The sequence below is a fragment of the Embiotoca jacksoni genome, unplaced genomic scaffold (assembly GCF_022577435.1).
Source record: "Embiotoca jacksoni isolate LCO1_2020_lvr unplaced genomic scaffold, fEmbJac1.0.p SCAF_13, whole genome shotgun sequence".
Classification (NCBI taxonomy): domain Eukaryota; kingdom Metazoa; phylum Chordata; class Actinopteri; family Embiotocidae; genus Embiotoca; species Embiotoca jacksoni.
In genome coordinates, this window is record NW_027185263.1 from 16,272,930 (window position 1) to 16,287,794 (window position 14,865).

At 41.4% G+C, this 14,865-nt stretch overlaps 1 protein-coding gene across 2 annotated transcripts in view; it reads left to right on the forward strand.

Moving 5' to 3' along the window:
- The window catches only part of abr (ABR activator of RhoGEF and GTPase), a 138,914-nt gene that overhangs the window by 50,294 nt on the left and 73,755 nt on the right, over positions 1–14,865 (forward strand). For both annotated transcript variants that reach the window (XM_069146921.1, XM_069146922.1), the window contains exons 2-4: positions 1,092–1,270; positions 11,768–11,866; positions 13,859–14,044. In XM_069146921.1, the coding sequence (XP_069003022.1) occupies positions 1,092–1,270; positions 11,768–11,866; positions 13,859–14,044 (464 nt within the window). The remainder of the gene's footprint in view (positions 1–1,091; positions 1,271–11,767; positions 11,867–13,858; positions 14,045–14,865) is intronic.

Here is a 14,865-nt window from a genome sequence, read left to right on the forward strand (position 1 = left end):
CGGTTGGTAGCAGAAACACTGACCACCGGTCTGCTAACAGGACACTCCCAAATATCTTGTTATTTAAAAACTAACCATTTCTACACATATAGCAAAAGATGAAGCATTTCCTGTTGCTGCTTGACAATAAAAGCCACCTGCTGGTTTGCAGAAGGGAAACTTTTCAGATATTGGGCCAACCCTGTATGCATGATTGTTTGGCACTGATAAAGTTACACCATCAGACTGCAGAATGCACCAACTTCCTGCATCTGGTTCAAGCTAAAAGCCTTCCAGCATTTCAGACGTATAGTAGGTTTGGACCTCTCTCTGCCTGTTTGTTATTCCTCTGTCCTCCTCGGCAGTGTTCTTTTAGAGGCAGGGCAGGAGTCCTTTCAGTGTCAGCGCTGTTCCCTTCCACCGGAGCTGTCAATGCTGCTCAGGCCTGAACGCCGGCGTTGTCACAGGACATGAATTTTGACCTGAATACTGACACTAAGCCTAATGTAGGAAATGACAAGACTGTGATACCGAACACAAAATTAAACTTCAGTTTGGAGGTGAAATGTGCTGCTCTGAAGTGTCCACGTCACAGGAGTTGACTGATATATTATATTGTTAGACCCTGCCACCAGTTGAGACTGTTTCATGTTGTTCTTGACATGTTTTCAGCTTGTTGATGCCTTTGAGCTTTACAGCAGCTGTCCACAGTAGCTTGTCAGTCTGCGATTGTGTGTGATTTCATCCTGTGTGTGTGTGAGCTGTCTCCAAAAATTTCAGCTTTCATTTCACACATTCTGCTTCTGTCCTCGTCTGCAGCATCTAAAACCTGGAGGACTTTCAAAATAAAACCTGTACAATTAGCTTTTTTCCCCCGCTAATCTCCTCACACAATAGGAGTTGGTGTTTGAAAATGGCATTGAGGAAACCTGGGTTGTTCTCAGTGGTTTGCAGACTCTTGCTTGTGATTCACTGGAGCGTTGGCCTTGTTCTTTGTACTGAAATGTTAACCAGTATCTCTCTCTCTTTTTTTTTTTTTTTTTTGTCCCTCCTCTTTATCTCTCCTTTGCTGTCCGCCCTTTCCTCTCTCTATCTCTCTCCACCTCCTCCAGACTTTAACTACAACACAGATGGCTACGAGGGGGACGCAGCAGAAGACGGCAAGTCCCAGGATGGCTCGGAGACACTGCCCTATATAGATGAATCGCCCACCATGTCGCCCCAGCTGTGTGCACCCCAGGGGCCCGATGGAGAAACGGTTTCCCCCACACCACCAGAGGGCCTGCTACTGGTGAGAAACACACACACACACACACACACACACACACACACACACACACACACACACACACACACACACACACACACACACACAGAGAAAGGTGCAATTAGTGTCAGTCTTTGTTGCTGCAACTTGTCGACACCTTCATGTTATTAGACATATATAACAAATAATAGATAAATAATGTCACAGCTGGGAGAGAGACATCATAAATCGCTGGATGTTTGTGATTGTAAATTACATGACTGATACTGCTCAAGTAGAATTTGTACAAATCCTGAAGGGCCTGCGGGTAGTTTTGTTCTCTGGTTTCAGCTGATCAACTATAACAGCTGTGTAATTAACAGTATTTTCTTCCAACGCATACTCGAAGTGATTTGACTGAACTATTGATTTGAGTTCATTTCATTATGATGTGTCTTGGAAAACATCAGTAAAGATTTAAAGACTGAATTCATGTGTTTATGTGTTGATCAGTGTAATGTTGTTATTGCTTAGTAATGTGGCTGCCGGTAGTGACTGCTTCACTGAGTGGTGCCGGGAAGTGCAGTGTTTGGGAGCGTTTCCTGTTATTATGTAATTTATTTATTTTTTATCCAGCGTCACATTAATCCTGCTTCTGAGGAATATCACATGTTGAAGCTACTGACTTTTCTTCTGTAGGCTTGTTTTAAAGGATAATTTCAATTTTTTTTACAATACTCCCATACTCGTATGTATTTTGAAAGAATAATTGGTTGCCATGATTGTTCCTGCTGTGTGTACTCGCCCTGAACAGATCCGGTGTACAGTAAGCGATGAAGGACAAAATCCACACATTGCTCTGCGGCACAGTCGTCATTGTGCGCCAGAATTAAATCGAAAGTTCAGCCAATATGATTCAAATCAAGCAGGTGTCTCCTTAATTTTGTGTTTTTATTGTGACATTCTCTTCCTGTATTTTCCTGGACAGAGTTTAACTCAGGAAATTTGATACCAACAGAAGGAACAAGTATAGGAATCCAAAAACGAAATATGTATTGTTTTAAGGCAAACCTGGAAAAAAAACTGAACCTTACCTTTAATGTACCATTCAGAGTAGTCCCTATTTGACCATATTATCATGACAACCATGTAGCTTTGACTAAACCCTGCAGTAATGTGACTAAATGTTGAATAATATGAAGCACAGTTGAAGTGGTGTGTTTAAAAGTAAATTATTTCAACAGGCATTTACATTTTCTTTAAGTCTACATGATGATCATCTGAACACTGGTAGAGTATAATCCAATAAAAGCTGATAAGTCATCAGCCAGGTTTCGTCCTGGTTATTAGCAGTGGGAGCTCCACCTGAGATGCCTTAACTCCCGGATTGTGTGTCTTTTCTGGGCCTCCTGAAGTTCGCCACCGGATCTTAAACCTCTGTAATTGTTAACAATTAACCACAATCGCTGGACTGCCTGCGGCGCTCTGCAGGTGGCGCATTCACAGCAGCAGGAAATGACCACTGACCCAGATGGGCTCTGACGCCACCAGCAACAATCTGCCAGTCTCAGTATAAATGGAAGACATCAGAGGACTGTGTTTATCCAACAAAGTAGCTGCTGTTTAACGCCTTGGTACATATTTTAAAGTAGTCATTTCATTAATCATTCGTGTTCAGTGTTTTGTTTTGTTTTTTTCTGAATATTTAATTTAAAAAAAATTATAATAATTTATGAGCGCGCAGAGAACATTACAGAACAACTTGAAAAAGGAAAAAAACAATGAAGAAATAAATAAAATAAAATAAAGTAAAATAAGTAAATCAAATAATAAAATAAGTCCTCCCACCCCCACTCACTGTTGTCAAGCGTCTGCAAGGGTTAGGGTTCATTATTTTTATACATCTACAGTCCACAATTTATCAAATTTCAAACACTGTAGGTGGAAATCTGTCTTGTCCCCCCCCCCCCCCCCCCCCCCCCCCCCCCAATTAGCTGCTGCTAGAAATATAACACAACACTTGCTGTTTCCTGTTGATTTTCTCTCTTAATTCCTACCACATGTGAAGCAAAATGCAGGATGATTTATGAGGTTGTTTCTCTGCATATCTCAGTCCCTGGTTCTGTCACACAGTCGCTCCCTCCTTCATGTCAGTGGGTCGGAGGTTGGCAGCGCTCTGCTCGTGCCTCGCAGCTATGTGTATGTGCTCGTGTCTGTGCGCCCTGTGTGACCCGTTGGGTGTGTGTGTGTGTGTGTGTGTGTGTGTGTGTGTGTGTGACAGTGTGTGTGGGTGCTCGGGCAGCCCAGGGAAGACTCAGCGGGAGTCATGTTGACCCTGAACTGACCCCCCACCACCGCACTCACACACAGAAAGAGAGAAAGAGGTCAGCGGGCTGCGACACACATCGCAGCAGCTTTTATATGCGGTCTAAAAAAAAAGCCTGAATGAAAACTCGAGCCTGGTTGGAGTTTTTTGTGCTGATACTAATATTAGGAAGGAAAAAAATAAAATGATTCTGTAACATCGATTGAAATGTGGTTATCAAACATTTCTGACAAATAGAGTATATGTAATGGGGGAGGAATATTTTACAGCTTAACAATAAACTTTATTGTCCAAAATGGCATCAATGCATTAAAACACTTAACTTCACTTGGAATATAACTAGAAATAAAAAAAACCCCACAAATAAAGCTTTCATATCAGACATTACATGTTACCTGTTATTAGTGAAAACTGCATCAGTCCTGAGTGTCTAGAGATTTTTTTGTGATTTACACCTTCATAGCTCTACAGCAGAGGTACCCAAATTCTTACAAGGGCCAAAAATGAATCTGAATGGAGGGCAGCGGGCCAAAAATATATGTTTATAAATGCAATGTGAAGTTACGTTTCATTAAAATATGACATATTTGACAGAAAATTGGCATTCCAAATCGACAACAAAATTTTGTAATAATAATAATAATAATTAAAAAAAAAAAAAACGACTGCGTAATAGTAATTTTATTATTTTGCAGAAATTCAAAACAGTCATCTTGCCAAGTTTTGTCTTGTCAGAGTGCAACTGGCAGCACAAAGTGACATCAGACACATTTAACAGCACATGAGCATCAGCAGAGGAGAGACAGAATATCATCATTCCTCATAGATAAGACGTAGGCCAATGTAATTAAAAAGCACTATTACATTTTATTTAATAGTGAAGCTTAACAACATGATGTGGTACATAAAACTCATATTATGTACTTTTATCTGCACAAACTTTACTGTTTGTTGTCATTGCAGCTAGGATTTTACAGCACTTAGGGATAAGGAGAATAAACAGGAGCTTTTCAAATGCTGTGGTGTCCCATAACAAAGGTGAAGGCCAAACGCCACCTGCTCTGCTCTGGAGGAACCAACCATGTTTCCATTAAACAGCTGGGGAACATAAGATAAGCATTGACCTGGAAACCGTTTTGTCACTTTTGATACCTTTTCTAGAATTTCTCATGTCATCTTTTACATCCTCAATCTCATACTCTACTGTACATCTTCACCCTCCACTTGCTCTGTTTGATCTTTAAATCTGCCTGCTGTCTCTCATTGGCTCGTTACTGTATGATCACAGTATTTTAAATACACAGTGGTCTCGACCGTTTACCTTCTTCTAGTAAAGGTAATTTGTAAATTATTAAGCGTGTTACTCCGTTGTGTTCTGTGCGAGTCACCCTGAGCCGGGGTCAGCTGTTGTAAATGAAAATGTGTCTCCATCTAGTGACAAATGGTGGTAAGAACACGCATGTGGAAAACTTGAAAATGTAGCCTTGGACAAGTAAAGTTCAGTGTCCTGTTTCAAGAGACCCGATGTCAGGAATGGAGTCACCTTAAAAATAAGTTTTGTTTTTATTAATGCAGTCCACTATAAAGAAAAGCCGAGAACATCATCGATGTGTTTTAAATGCAGTGAATCTTGGGAGCCTAAAGTTGCTCTTAAAAATGAAGTACAACAAACTGGTGACAAAAAACACCGATTCTCCAGGTACTTTTTAGGTTAAAAACTACATTTGAACTGTATTATTAATGACTTTGCTGTGAACATTAAGGGTTAAAACTGACAACAGATTTTCAGCTAATTTTCATTACAGCAAATTTTAATTCCCCACTTTCAATAAACCGTGATTTGGTTGCATCTCTATATTTTCTGTGCTGATGGTGTCCTCGGTAGTAGTATGCAAAAGTAGAATTTTTTTTACTTTTGAGTCATCAGTTGTATCTTAATGAAAATTGTTGCCCTGTCTGATAAACGCTAACGATTCAATAATGAGTTCATATCATTCTGACATTTAAACTTTGCACAGGCTACTATTACTGTTTTCTATCTTTTAAGAAATAAAAAGTGACAATTTATTTGTTATTTGTTTTACACTTGAAGATTTTTTTTTTTAAATTTCTTTTCACTGTCTGGGTTGTTTTGACTTCAATTAATTTAATAATTTGACACAATTTTCCCAAACCTTTGCATACATCTGTATAGTCACCCACTCTGTTTCCACCAACTGAGTCAGAGGCGTTGCTGTGAGAGATGGTTTGTGGAGAATGAATGAATGTTTGACGCTGCTGCCTCGTGGACTCTAAAGCTCTTTCCTTTCCTCTCTTCACTCTCTTGTTAAGTCGGCCTTTCTTTCCACTTAGTTTGCACTGACTTTTTATCTGCTCACATGAGAGAGCCAAGACTGACGCCTCCATGCTAAGATGCATTCAGCATGATGTATATAACAAGCACAAAAGCTCAAATCTGACCTCCAAGATGTTTTTTTTTTACGTTTGTATTTTGGGATGTTTCTGTGTATCTTCCCCTCCTGGAAAAGGGAGAAGAGTTTTTCTTTACTTGAGGGTGATTGTTTTTGTTTTTTTGTCCTCCTGGTTGTTTGCTACGTGTTCCCTTCTGTCACTCTTTAGGCCTGGCGTTGTTTTCTCTCCTTTGTCCTCCTTAAAACACCCTTTCTGCTCGTATTACTGACATGTACTGGTGGTGACCTAGAAACACAAACCACAGACCGTAAATTTCCTACTGTTTTGTCTTCCTGACACTCCTCCAAGTCATTGGCTTGTAAAATAAGTCTGGCCCACATGATTTAGGCGAGAAGGTTATAACTTGAACAAGTACTGCCTACATGGCCCAAATAACACGTAAGAGCTAAAATCCTGAGCCGGACAGGCAGAGAAATCAGAGTAAGAGTAGCAAGAAGGAGGATTGTAGAGCAGTTGTGGGTGTCACTTCCTGTGAAGTGGCACCTGAAGGTCAGAATCAGGGTCAGAGGTCACAGCGAGAACTATTTTCATTCATAAACACACACAAACCTACAGCTGCATTATCAGAGCTTAAGTCTGACTTGTTCATGTTACATTTCCAGTAACCAGAGTTATGAATTTTCTAGATTGTGTTGTTGCACACGTGTCTCTTTTTTTTTTTTAACACTATTTCCATGATCTGCCTTTGAAACTGCTTTAACATGTGAACTATGTGACCTGTAATTAGAATCAGCCGCACATTAGCTGGTCCCAGTTCAGCATCCGGAGCTCTCAGCAGATCAATAGGGACAATGGCCAGAGGACGAGGAGGAGGAGAAGAGAGGAATCAGCCTGCAGTGATGCCAGAAAGAGAGAAACTGTGTGCTTGCGTGATGAGGAAGTGGCTTTTGCCCGAGGAGAACGGAAGAAAGAATAAAAGAAGAAATAAGGAGAATGAAGCAGACAGAAAGGGACTGTGTTGCCATCAAGGAAGTGGCTGGATAGTGTTTGTTGTGAGGGGAGGCGAGGGGAGGGCAGACCTCATCGACCGAGGTGGAGCAGCGGCTCCGCACACACATGCAGCAGCACACACGCAAACACCAGGAAGCCCTATAGCAAAGAGGAAGGGGGTGGGGTTGCGTAGGCGGGGTCCTCGCTCTCTTTCTCCCTCGGTGTCCAGACGACTTGCTCTGAAGGGAAAGCACTCATGTGTCCAGGCGGGCCCTGAGGAAGGCGATTTTTGCAGGCAGAAAAAGAGGAGAGGAGGAGGTGAAAGGAGGGAAGAAGAAAGAGAGAAGCATGGAGGAGGAAGAGGAGGAGGTGCTGTGCTACTTGGACAGGGTGCTGGAGGAGGAGGAGGAGGAGGAGGAGGAGGAGGTGGTGTTTGAGTATGGAGATGGGGAACTGGATCCCATCACTCCGACACATAGGCAGTTCAAGGTGAGGCAGGGGGCTGGACAGCTGGATGCAGGAAAAACACACACGTACACACTTTTACTATACTAACACCGAGTGCTATAGATAGCTGAGTCCTAATGGGAGTCTTGGCATGATGTGGCGTCACTACGTGCTGCTCTGTGAGCCATCTGTGCCGCTGCTGAAGTGTGTGTGACAGCCGTCGGTGTGTCAGCGCGGCCCGACGAGGCGGCTCCTGCTTTTTCTTCTGTCTCTCATGCCAACTTTTGTCTTTGTGTGACTGTGTGTGTGTGCAGTGACAGAAAGCATGGCTGCCTTACGCTGTTCCTGGTCACTCATGATATCAGCTCACACAGAGAACAGACGGGGGCGGGGGATGACAGGAAAGCATGCAGCGTGTTTTTCTGTATGAAAATTGAGAGGTACACTCACAGGAGCAGGTTGCCGTGGAAAATATCCTCTCACCGCTTATGCATTTCTCATCTTGCCCTCTCGCCACACAGTAGCTCTTTGTACAGCAGAGGGAAAATACTCCTTTTCCTGTCCTTTTTTTTTTTTATCTTGCTGTGACATATTTGTTACTGAGGGAGTGAGCTGAGCACGTCTCACACACTTTCTTGTTCAATCAATGGGATCAATGAGAGGTCTGGCATCATATCTCAGACCATAATAAAGCTTTTAAATATTTTTAGAAGTACCTCTGGAATGTCATTTTAATGAAAAAAACCCACTTTTTGTGTGGTTTGTGCTGCTTAGAATAAACGGTGAGCAGTAGCACTCGCATGTCAAAGATTTTCAGTTTCAAAAGTGTGACTTATTTCTAGTTGGGCGGTTGTGTTGAGCTTGAATCGCTTTCGAGGAATACCAGCATTAAAACAGACTGAGAGGCTGTAACACTGTGCATGTGCTGTTGAAATCCTTCATTAACTTACAGTGGTAATAATGCAACATGACAGAAAGGTGGAGACTTGAACAGGATCCCTCTCTGAAAAACTTCCCACAGTTTGTTTAATTAAAAGAGAAATAACGTGTCGAAATAAATCCTGGTTCTTCTTCTGCTTCACTTTAAATTGTCGCTCGTACTCGAGAACTGACAGTCAGAGTGAGACTTATAACAGGCGCTTTGCATTCATCCAAATATGACTTCTTACATCATTTCTCTCCAAATATGGATGTCAGCCGTGATTAGGTTAAAACGATGAGGTCGCGACTCTTTCCTTTTCTTATCGGGCAGTGCGGCTGTACTGATATCCTTGTAAAATCATGTGTTAATAATTAATCTTCCTTTCTGCTTCCTTGCTGCTCTTTGCCCTCCCTTAAAGTACATAAGCAACACTTGTCTTGTCACCTTCTCCGCTTTTATTGCAGCTTGGTTGAGGTTGTGAACGTGTCTCCTCAGCAGAGGGCAAAGAGTGACTGACAGCCTGAAGAGCCATGCATGTGCTCTCTGGTGGGGAAGTTGTTGGTTTACTGTTAATGTGTGACATGTTTAAGGAGGAATGTTTGAATGAGGAGTGCTTCAGTAGCTTTCACACATATTCATTGTTTTGAACAACAACTTTATGAAAATATGTTCTAGAAATGAATCTGCTTGGTTTAGATTACAGTATATTACTATTTATAGTATAGTACCAACATATCACTGTACGTAATATATAAACCTGTTAGGTGTGTGTGTAAATGAAGATATTCACACCTTCACATAGTGTTTTGTGTCATGTGTTTTATTATTGCTTTGCTGGCTTAAGGAAATTATATATTTGAGTGTAACCAGGATGTTTGAATACTCTGGTCTGTTCATGCATAACATGAAGAGAGATGAATTCCAGATAAGTCAGATGAACTGGGGATGTTAACTATACACGTGTGAATAGAAGTGAGCAGGTCATGTCTGTGTCTCTGTGACAGTCCTGTGAGTGTCTCTCGACCTGTTTGACAGCATTTTATCCAGAGCGGTCAGGTTTTAGGATTCACTCTGCATTTATTACTCTGCTCGCCCCTCTTAAATTAATGGCAAAGTACATTTTTGGCTTTTGTGATTTATCTGAATGAGCAAACGTTTTATCCCTTTTGACATAGATTAGAAATGACTGTCAGTTTGTCAAGGACTGCCTGCCCCAGAAAATTGAGCCCAAGAGCAGAAAAAGAAGTGTCCGACTTGTTTCAGCTAGAATTTCTCTATCAAATCAAAGAGTGTTTGATAAACGGTTTCCCCCTTTATAGTGCTTTATTACCTTTGTGGTCTCGAAGCACTTTACAGTTTGCCTCCCATTTCACACTAACACACATTCACACCAAGGTGCTCGCCAGGATCAACTTGGAGTTGAGTGTCTTGTCTAAGGACACTTTGGTATGTGGACAGGAGGATTCGGGGATTGAGCTGCTAACTTTATGCTTACTGGACAAGCCACTCTACCTTCTGAGATACAGCTAACTGTTTGACTCTAATGTCAGGTGATCTGTCCAAAAGTTGAACAGGAAGTGGATCTTTCAACAGAATAATGATCCAAAGGAATCGCTGGAAAAGCAAAAATGGAAGGTTATGGAATGATTTGAATCCTGTTTAAATGTTGTGGAAGGATTTGAAACAGGCAGGAAAACCTAGAAACAACTTGCAGCTGAAGGGATTTTGCATCAGAAGAATGATCAAACATTTGATCAAGCTGATTTCAGAAATTTGTGGACAATTCTACTAAACGCCTACCAGGAGTGATGTCTGATAAAAGGGAGCAATACGAGCATCAGATGCCAAAGGTGTTGTTACTTTTTCCACAGAAATATATTACATTTACTGATATTTTTGCTGAAAAAATGAATGAAAATGCCTTTTTTTCCTTGTGGTTGTGTTCAAGTACATCACCTTTACCTGTTGGCACTGTATCAGTTAAATGTTGGCTCCTTTTGACAAAAACAGCCACCAGTTTCAGTGGAAAGTACAAACATTTTTAACAATGGCATGAATGTGAATTATGAACCAATGTTTTCTCTGATTGTGTGGAATAGCAACAGCTACAGTGGTGTGAAAAAGTGTTTGCCCCCTTCCTGATTTCCACTTTTTTTGCATGTCTGTCACACTTAAATGTTTCAGCTCATTGAACAAATTTAAATATTAGTCAAAGATAACACAAGTAAACACAAAATGCAGTTTTTAAATGAAGGTTTTTATTATTAAGGGAGAAAAAAAATCCAAATCCACATGGCCCTCTGTGAAAAAGTGTTTGCGCCCTCCTGTTAAAACATAACTTAACTGTGGTTTATCACACCTGAGTTAATTTCTCTCGCCACACCCAGGCCTGATTACTGCCACACCTGTTCTCAATCAAGAAATCACTTAAATAGGACCTGCCTGACAAAGTGAAGGAGACCAAAAGATCCTCAAAAGATAGACATCATGCCGATTGAGACTTTGGAGTGGCCTCGTCAAAGTCCTGACCTGAATCCTATTGAGATGCTGTGGCATGACCTTAAAAAGGAGGTTGGTGCTGGAAAACCCTCCAATGTGGCTGAATTATAACAACTCTGCAAAGATGAGTGGGCCAAAATTCCTGCACAACGCTGTAAAAGACTCATTGCAAGTTATCACAAACGCTTGATTGCAGTTGTTGCTGCTAAGGGTGGCCCAACCAGTTATTAGATTTAGGGGGCAAACACTTTTTCACACAGGGCCATGTGGGTTTGGATTTTTTTTTTCTCCCTTAATAATAAAAACTTTCATTTAAAAACTGCATTTTGTGTTTACTTGTGTTATCTTTGACTAATATTTACATTTGTTTGATGATCTGAAACATTTAAGTGTGACAAACATGCAAAAAAATTGGAAATCAGGAAGGGGGCAAACACTTTTTTACACCACTGTATATTCCTCTTTTCAAGCTTAGATAATTTTGCTGTGGGTATTATTTTCTGCAAAACATGGACAAAAGTACGTGTGTGTCTTGTTTTGTTCTCGCCTCACATTTCTCAAACACGATTAGGGCGACGACTTCTGTGATATTAAAGTCAAAATACACCAGCTGGCTGGAAGCAGGAGGAATGAGAGTTTCCACAGAGGAAGCAAACCATTTAGATGTTTTCAGATGAGCCATGATTCCCAGTAAACAGCACCTGTACATTCCTACACATTGCGAATGTGTGTGTATTCATCTCATGTTTACCTGATGTTGTGACTGCATCATGCAGGACATGAGCTCGAGTCAGTGTACGTTAATGTGCCGTTGTTTAGAAATGAACCCTGGATATAAATATGTAAGCAAAGGATATTTGATATCTTTTTGTGTATGTTCATGTGTGTGAAATGTATATCGCCATACATAACACATGATTACAGTCAAGTCTGTTGTATCCTGCAGGGAGACACAGAGAAAGGACTGGAGATGAAGAAGCTGGTGCTGTCCGGTTTCTTGGCCAGCGAGGAGATCTACATCAACCAACTGGAGGCCCTGCTACTGGTGAGAAAGACACACACACACACACACACACACACACACACACACACACACACACACACACACACACACACACACACACAAAACGGCTGCCTTCATGGTGCAGTGCTGCTGCTGTGAACTATCATGAAACGATCAGTGGTTGATGACGGTCACACTGAAAACGGCCACAGATGCTGCAGTTTCCTGAAACACTGTTCATACATGCTTCCTCATGTTAAGCCGCTATGTCATATCCTGCTGCACTCTGACTGACATGCAGTCACTTTATCATCGAATTCAACAAGTGGACCTTGCACTCTTGCAGTTACGGTACAAATCCTCCACCGATGCACCACAGGAAGCTTTATTTAGTTTTCAGTCATCGAGTTAAACAAAGACTAGTGTAACGCTGGTAGAAATCTGGTCTGACTCTCAGTTCCTTCTCTTACGGCCCTCAGTGACGACACAAGTCATTACGTCCAGTTTGATCAATGACGAGTTTGTTCCTGTCCTCCTTTACTTCCTCAGCCGCTGAGAGAACGTCTGAAATACACCGCATACTTTGGTTTTTGGATTTTAAACATGTTTGGCATGTTTACATTTACTCGAATAAATTAAAGGCAAGCCCAGGATTTGTTAACAGAAGTCTAAAATAGTGTTGAATAAGGTGTTGTTGACCCTCGACATTATGTCATCTCTGTCTGAACTGTTATGGCGGTGAATTGGACAAAATCTAGGAAGACTCACATTAATGTCTTTTAGCCGGCAGGTGCTGATACTTTAATGGCAAACTGCAGTCTGGTATTAACACCTGTGGAGCTAAGTCATTAACAAGTCCACTGTATTTAGTTTAAACTGGATCTAAATGAAAAAAGAGAGAGAAATGATTTAACGCTGGAGACAAAGAAAGATGATCCACATGATACTGTACTGGACTCGAGAACATTTGTATCATTTCTTTTTGGAAACATTACTCTTCATATAAGACATAAGCAAAAACAAAAACGAGAAACATCTTCTCCTCTTCTTTTCAATGTCATTGATATGAATAGAGGATATATGTTGGAATATATCATAAAAGAGTCAAATATAAGGCTGTAAGGTTTTACTTTAAAAGAAACTCAAAGTATATATGCAGTATACCCGGGGTCTCCAACCTTTTTTCCTCATGGAAACATAACTGATCTCCATCAAACCAGCTGATTAAGCTTATTTTATGTGAGCAATAACAAAATGATACTCAACAGAATTATATTTTGCTATATTTAGCAGGTAGCTCATCATCAGCTAGTGCTTTGTAAATACTTTTACATTTTAAAAGAGTCATTTCTAATGGTAAAGAATTCTTTACAGCAGCAAATATCAATGTGTATATATGCTTCTATAATCACATCCGTTAATGTAAGCAGTAACATGGAAAGATAAATTCAAGAGGGAGTTGGAAAGTCGTCGCACATCCACTCATCCGTTTAACACATTAGTTTTACCAGATGAGGAATTTTCAGCCAGCTGCTTCATAGTCATATATAGACCACGCTGGGGGCGTGGAGTGCGTCTGCTGCCTTTAAAAATGAGCCGGATAGTCTGATGAGCCCTCATCCAGCCCCCTACAATCAGTGTGAGGCTGACTCATCATTAACCAGAGAGAAGTGACACTGAAGCCTTTTTCTGTTTTCACTGTAATTCAGGGTCCTCCGTGCTGTCTGCCTGCTCAGAAACATCACAATTTCAAAGCAGGGAGGCTAAGATTACTATGTGATACATTTAAACATTCATTTCTCCATCACCGGCCCTATTAAGCCTCTGATTGGCCCATTAAGTGCCCCAAGTTTTACTCTCAGCCTGCTCTGAAATGAGGCCTGACTCAAACCCATTTTTATTTTTTTTATCAGTTTTTATAGTACTTATGGTACAGCTAAATTATTCCTAATTTTTTGACTTTTTTAATAAAGAGTGTCCCCTCATCACTTGAGTCATGTTCACTGACTCTCTTGTCTCTTGCCTTTCCTGTAGCCCATGCGTCCCCTGAAGGCCACAGCCACGACCTCCCAGCCCGTCCTGACCATCCAGCAGATCGAGACCATCTTCTACAAAATCCAGGACATCTTCGAGATCCACAAGGAGTTCTACGACGCCCTCTTACCCAACATCCAGCAGTGGGACGAGAAGGTCACAGTGGGCCATCTGTTCCAGAAGCTGGTGAGTCTGACGTGTGCACAGAAATTACAGTGTGCAGCTCTTCTTCTATTTGTTTCCCTCTCTCCATCATGAGCAGAGTGCATTTAAATGGCTGCTAAATGGAGGATCGTGAGGCTTCTCACTGTTTGTAAATCACTTGTCTAAATTAGACTGCGTGTCTGCAGCCTGAGAACTTTGGCAGAATCACCCTGTCAGATTTGCACTGGATTCTGCTGCTTAAACAGGATCTCTCAGCATGTAATGTAACAGCATCATTGCTAGGTGTGTGTACATGTGTGTGTGGGTAAATTGAGAGAAGCTCCAGGCCTCGGCTGGGCTCTAAGTGTGTTAGATCTGTCAGATTTGTCGTGGATAATATTATTTGGAAGACGCTGTGCATGTGCAGATACTGTACAGTGTGTGTGTTTGGCATCCTGTCGACAGGCTGATGCAACATGCTGTAACAGAAACTTTCAAATGAGATGGAAGAAAGTGGACTCCTGGTAGGAAAAATACTAAGTCAAATTACAAGGTAACACCCATTCAGTGTGTGAAATCCAGAAGCACTCATCAGTAGAAGTGAACTTCAGTGGCACTGCGAGCACCAGTGGAGGATTGACATAAATAACCGGTGACAGGCTTTGTCCCGTTAGTCAACTCGGAGTACATCCCACTGTGGGCAGGTGGTGACTGAATAATGTGGTTTTTAATTTTCCTGGACTGGAAAGTCGACGGACAGAGAAATTCTCTGTTTAGAAAAGTGTCGGTGAAACGTTTTTTTTCTCTGCCTCAAGGTTTTGCTCTAAAGTTCGGAGCCCCGCTTTACAACAGGAGATGGAAAG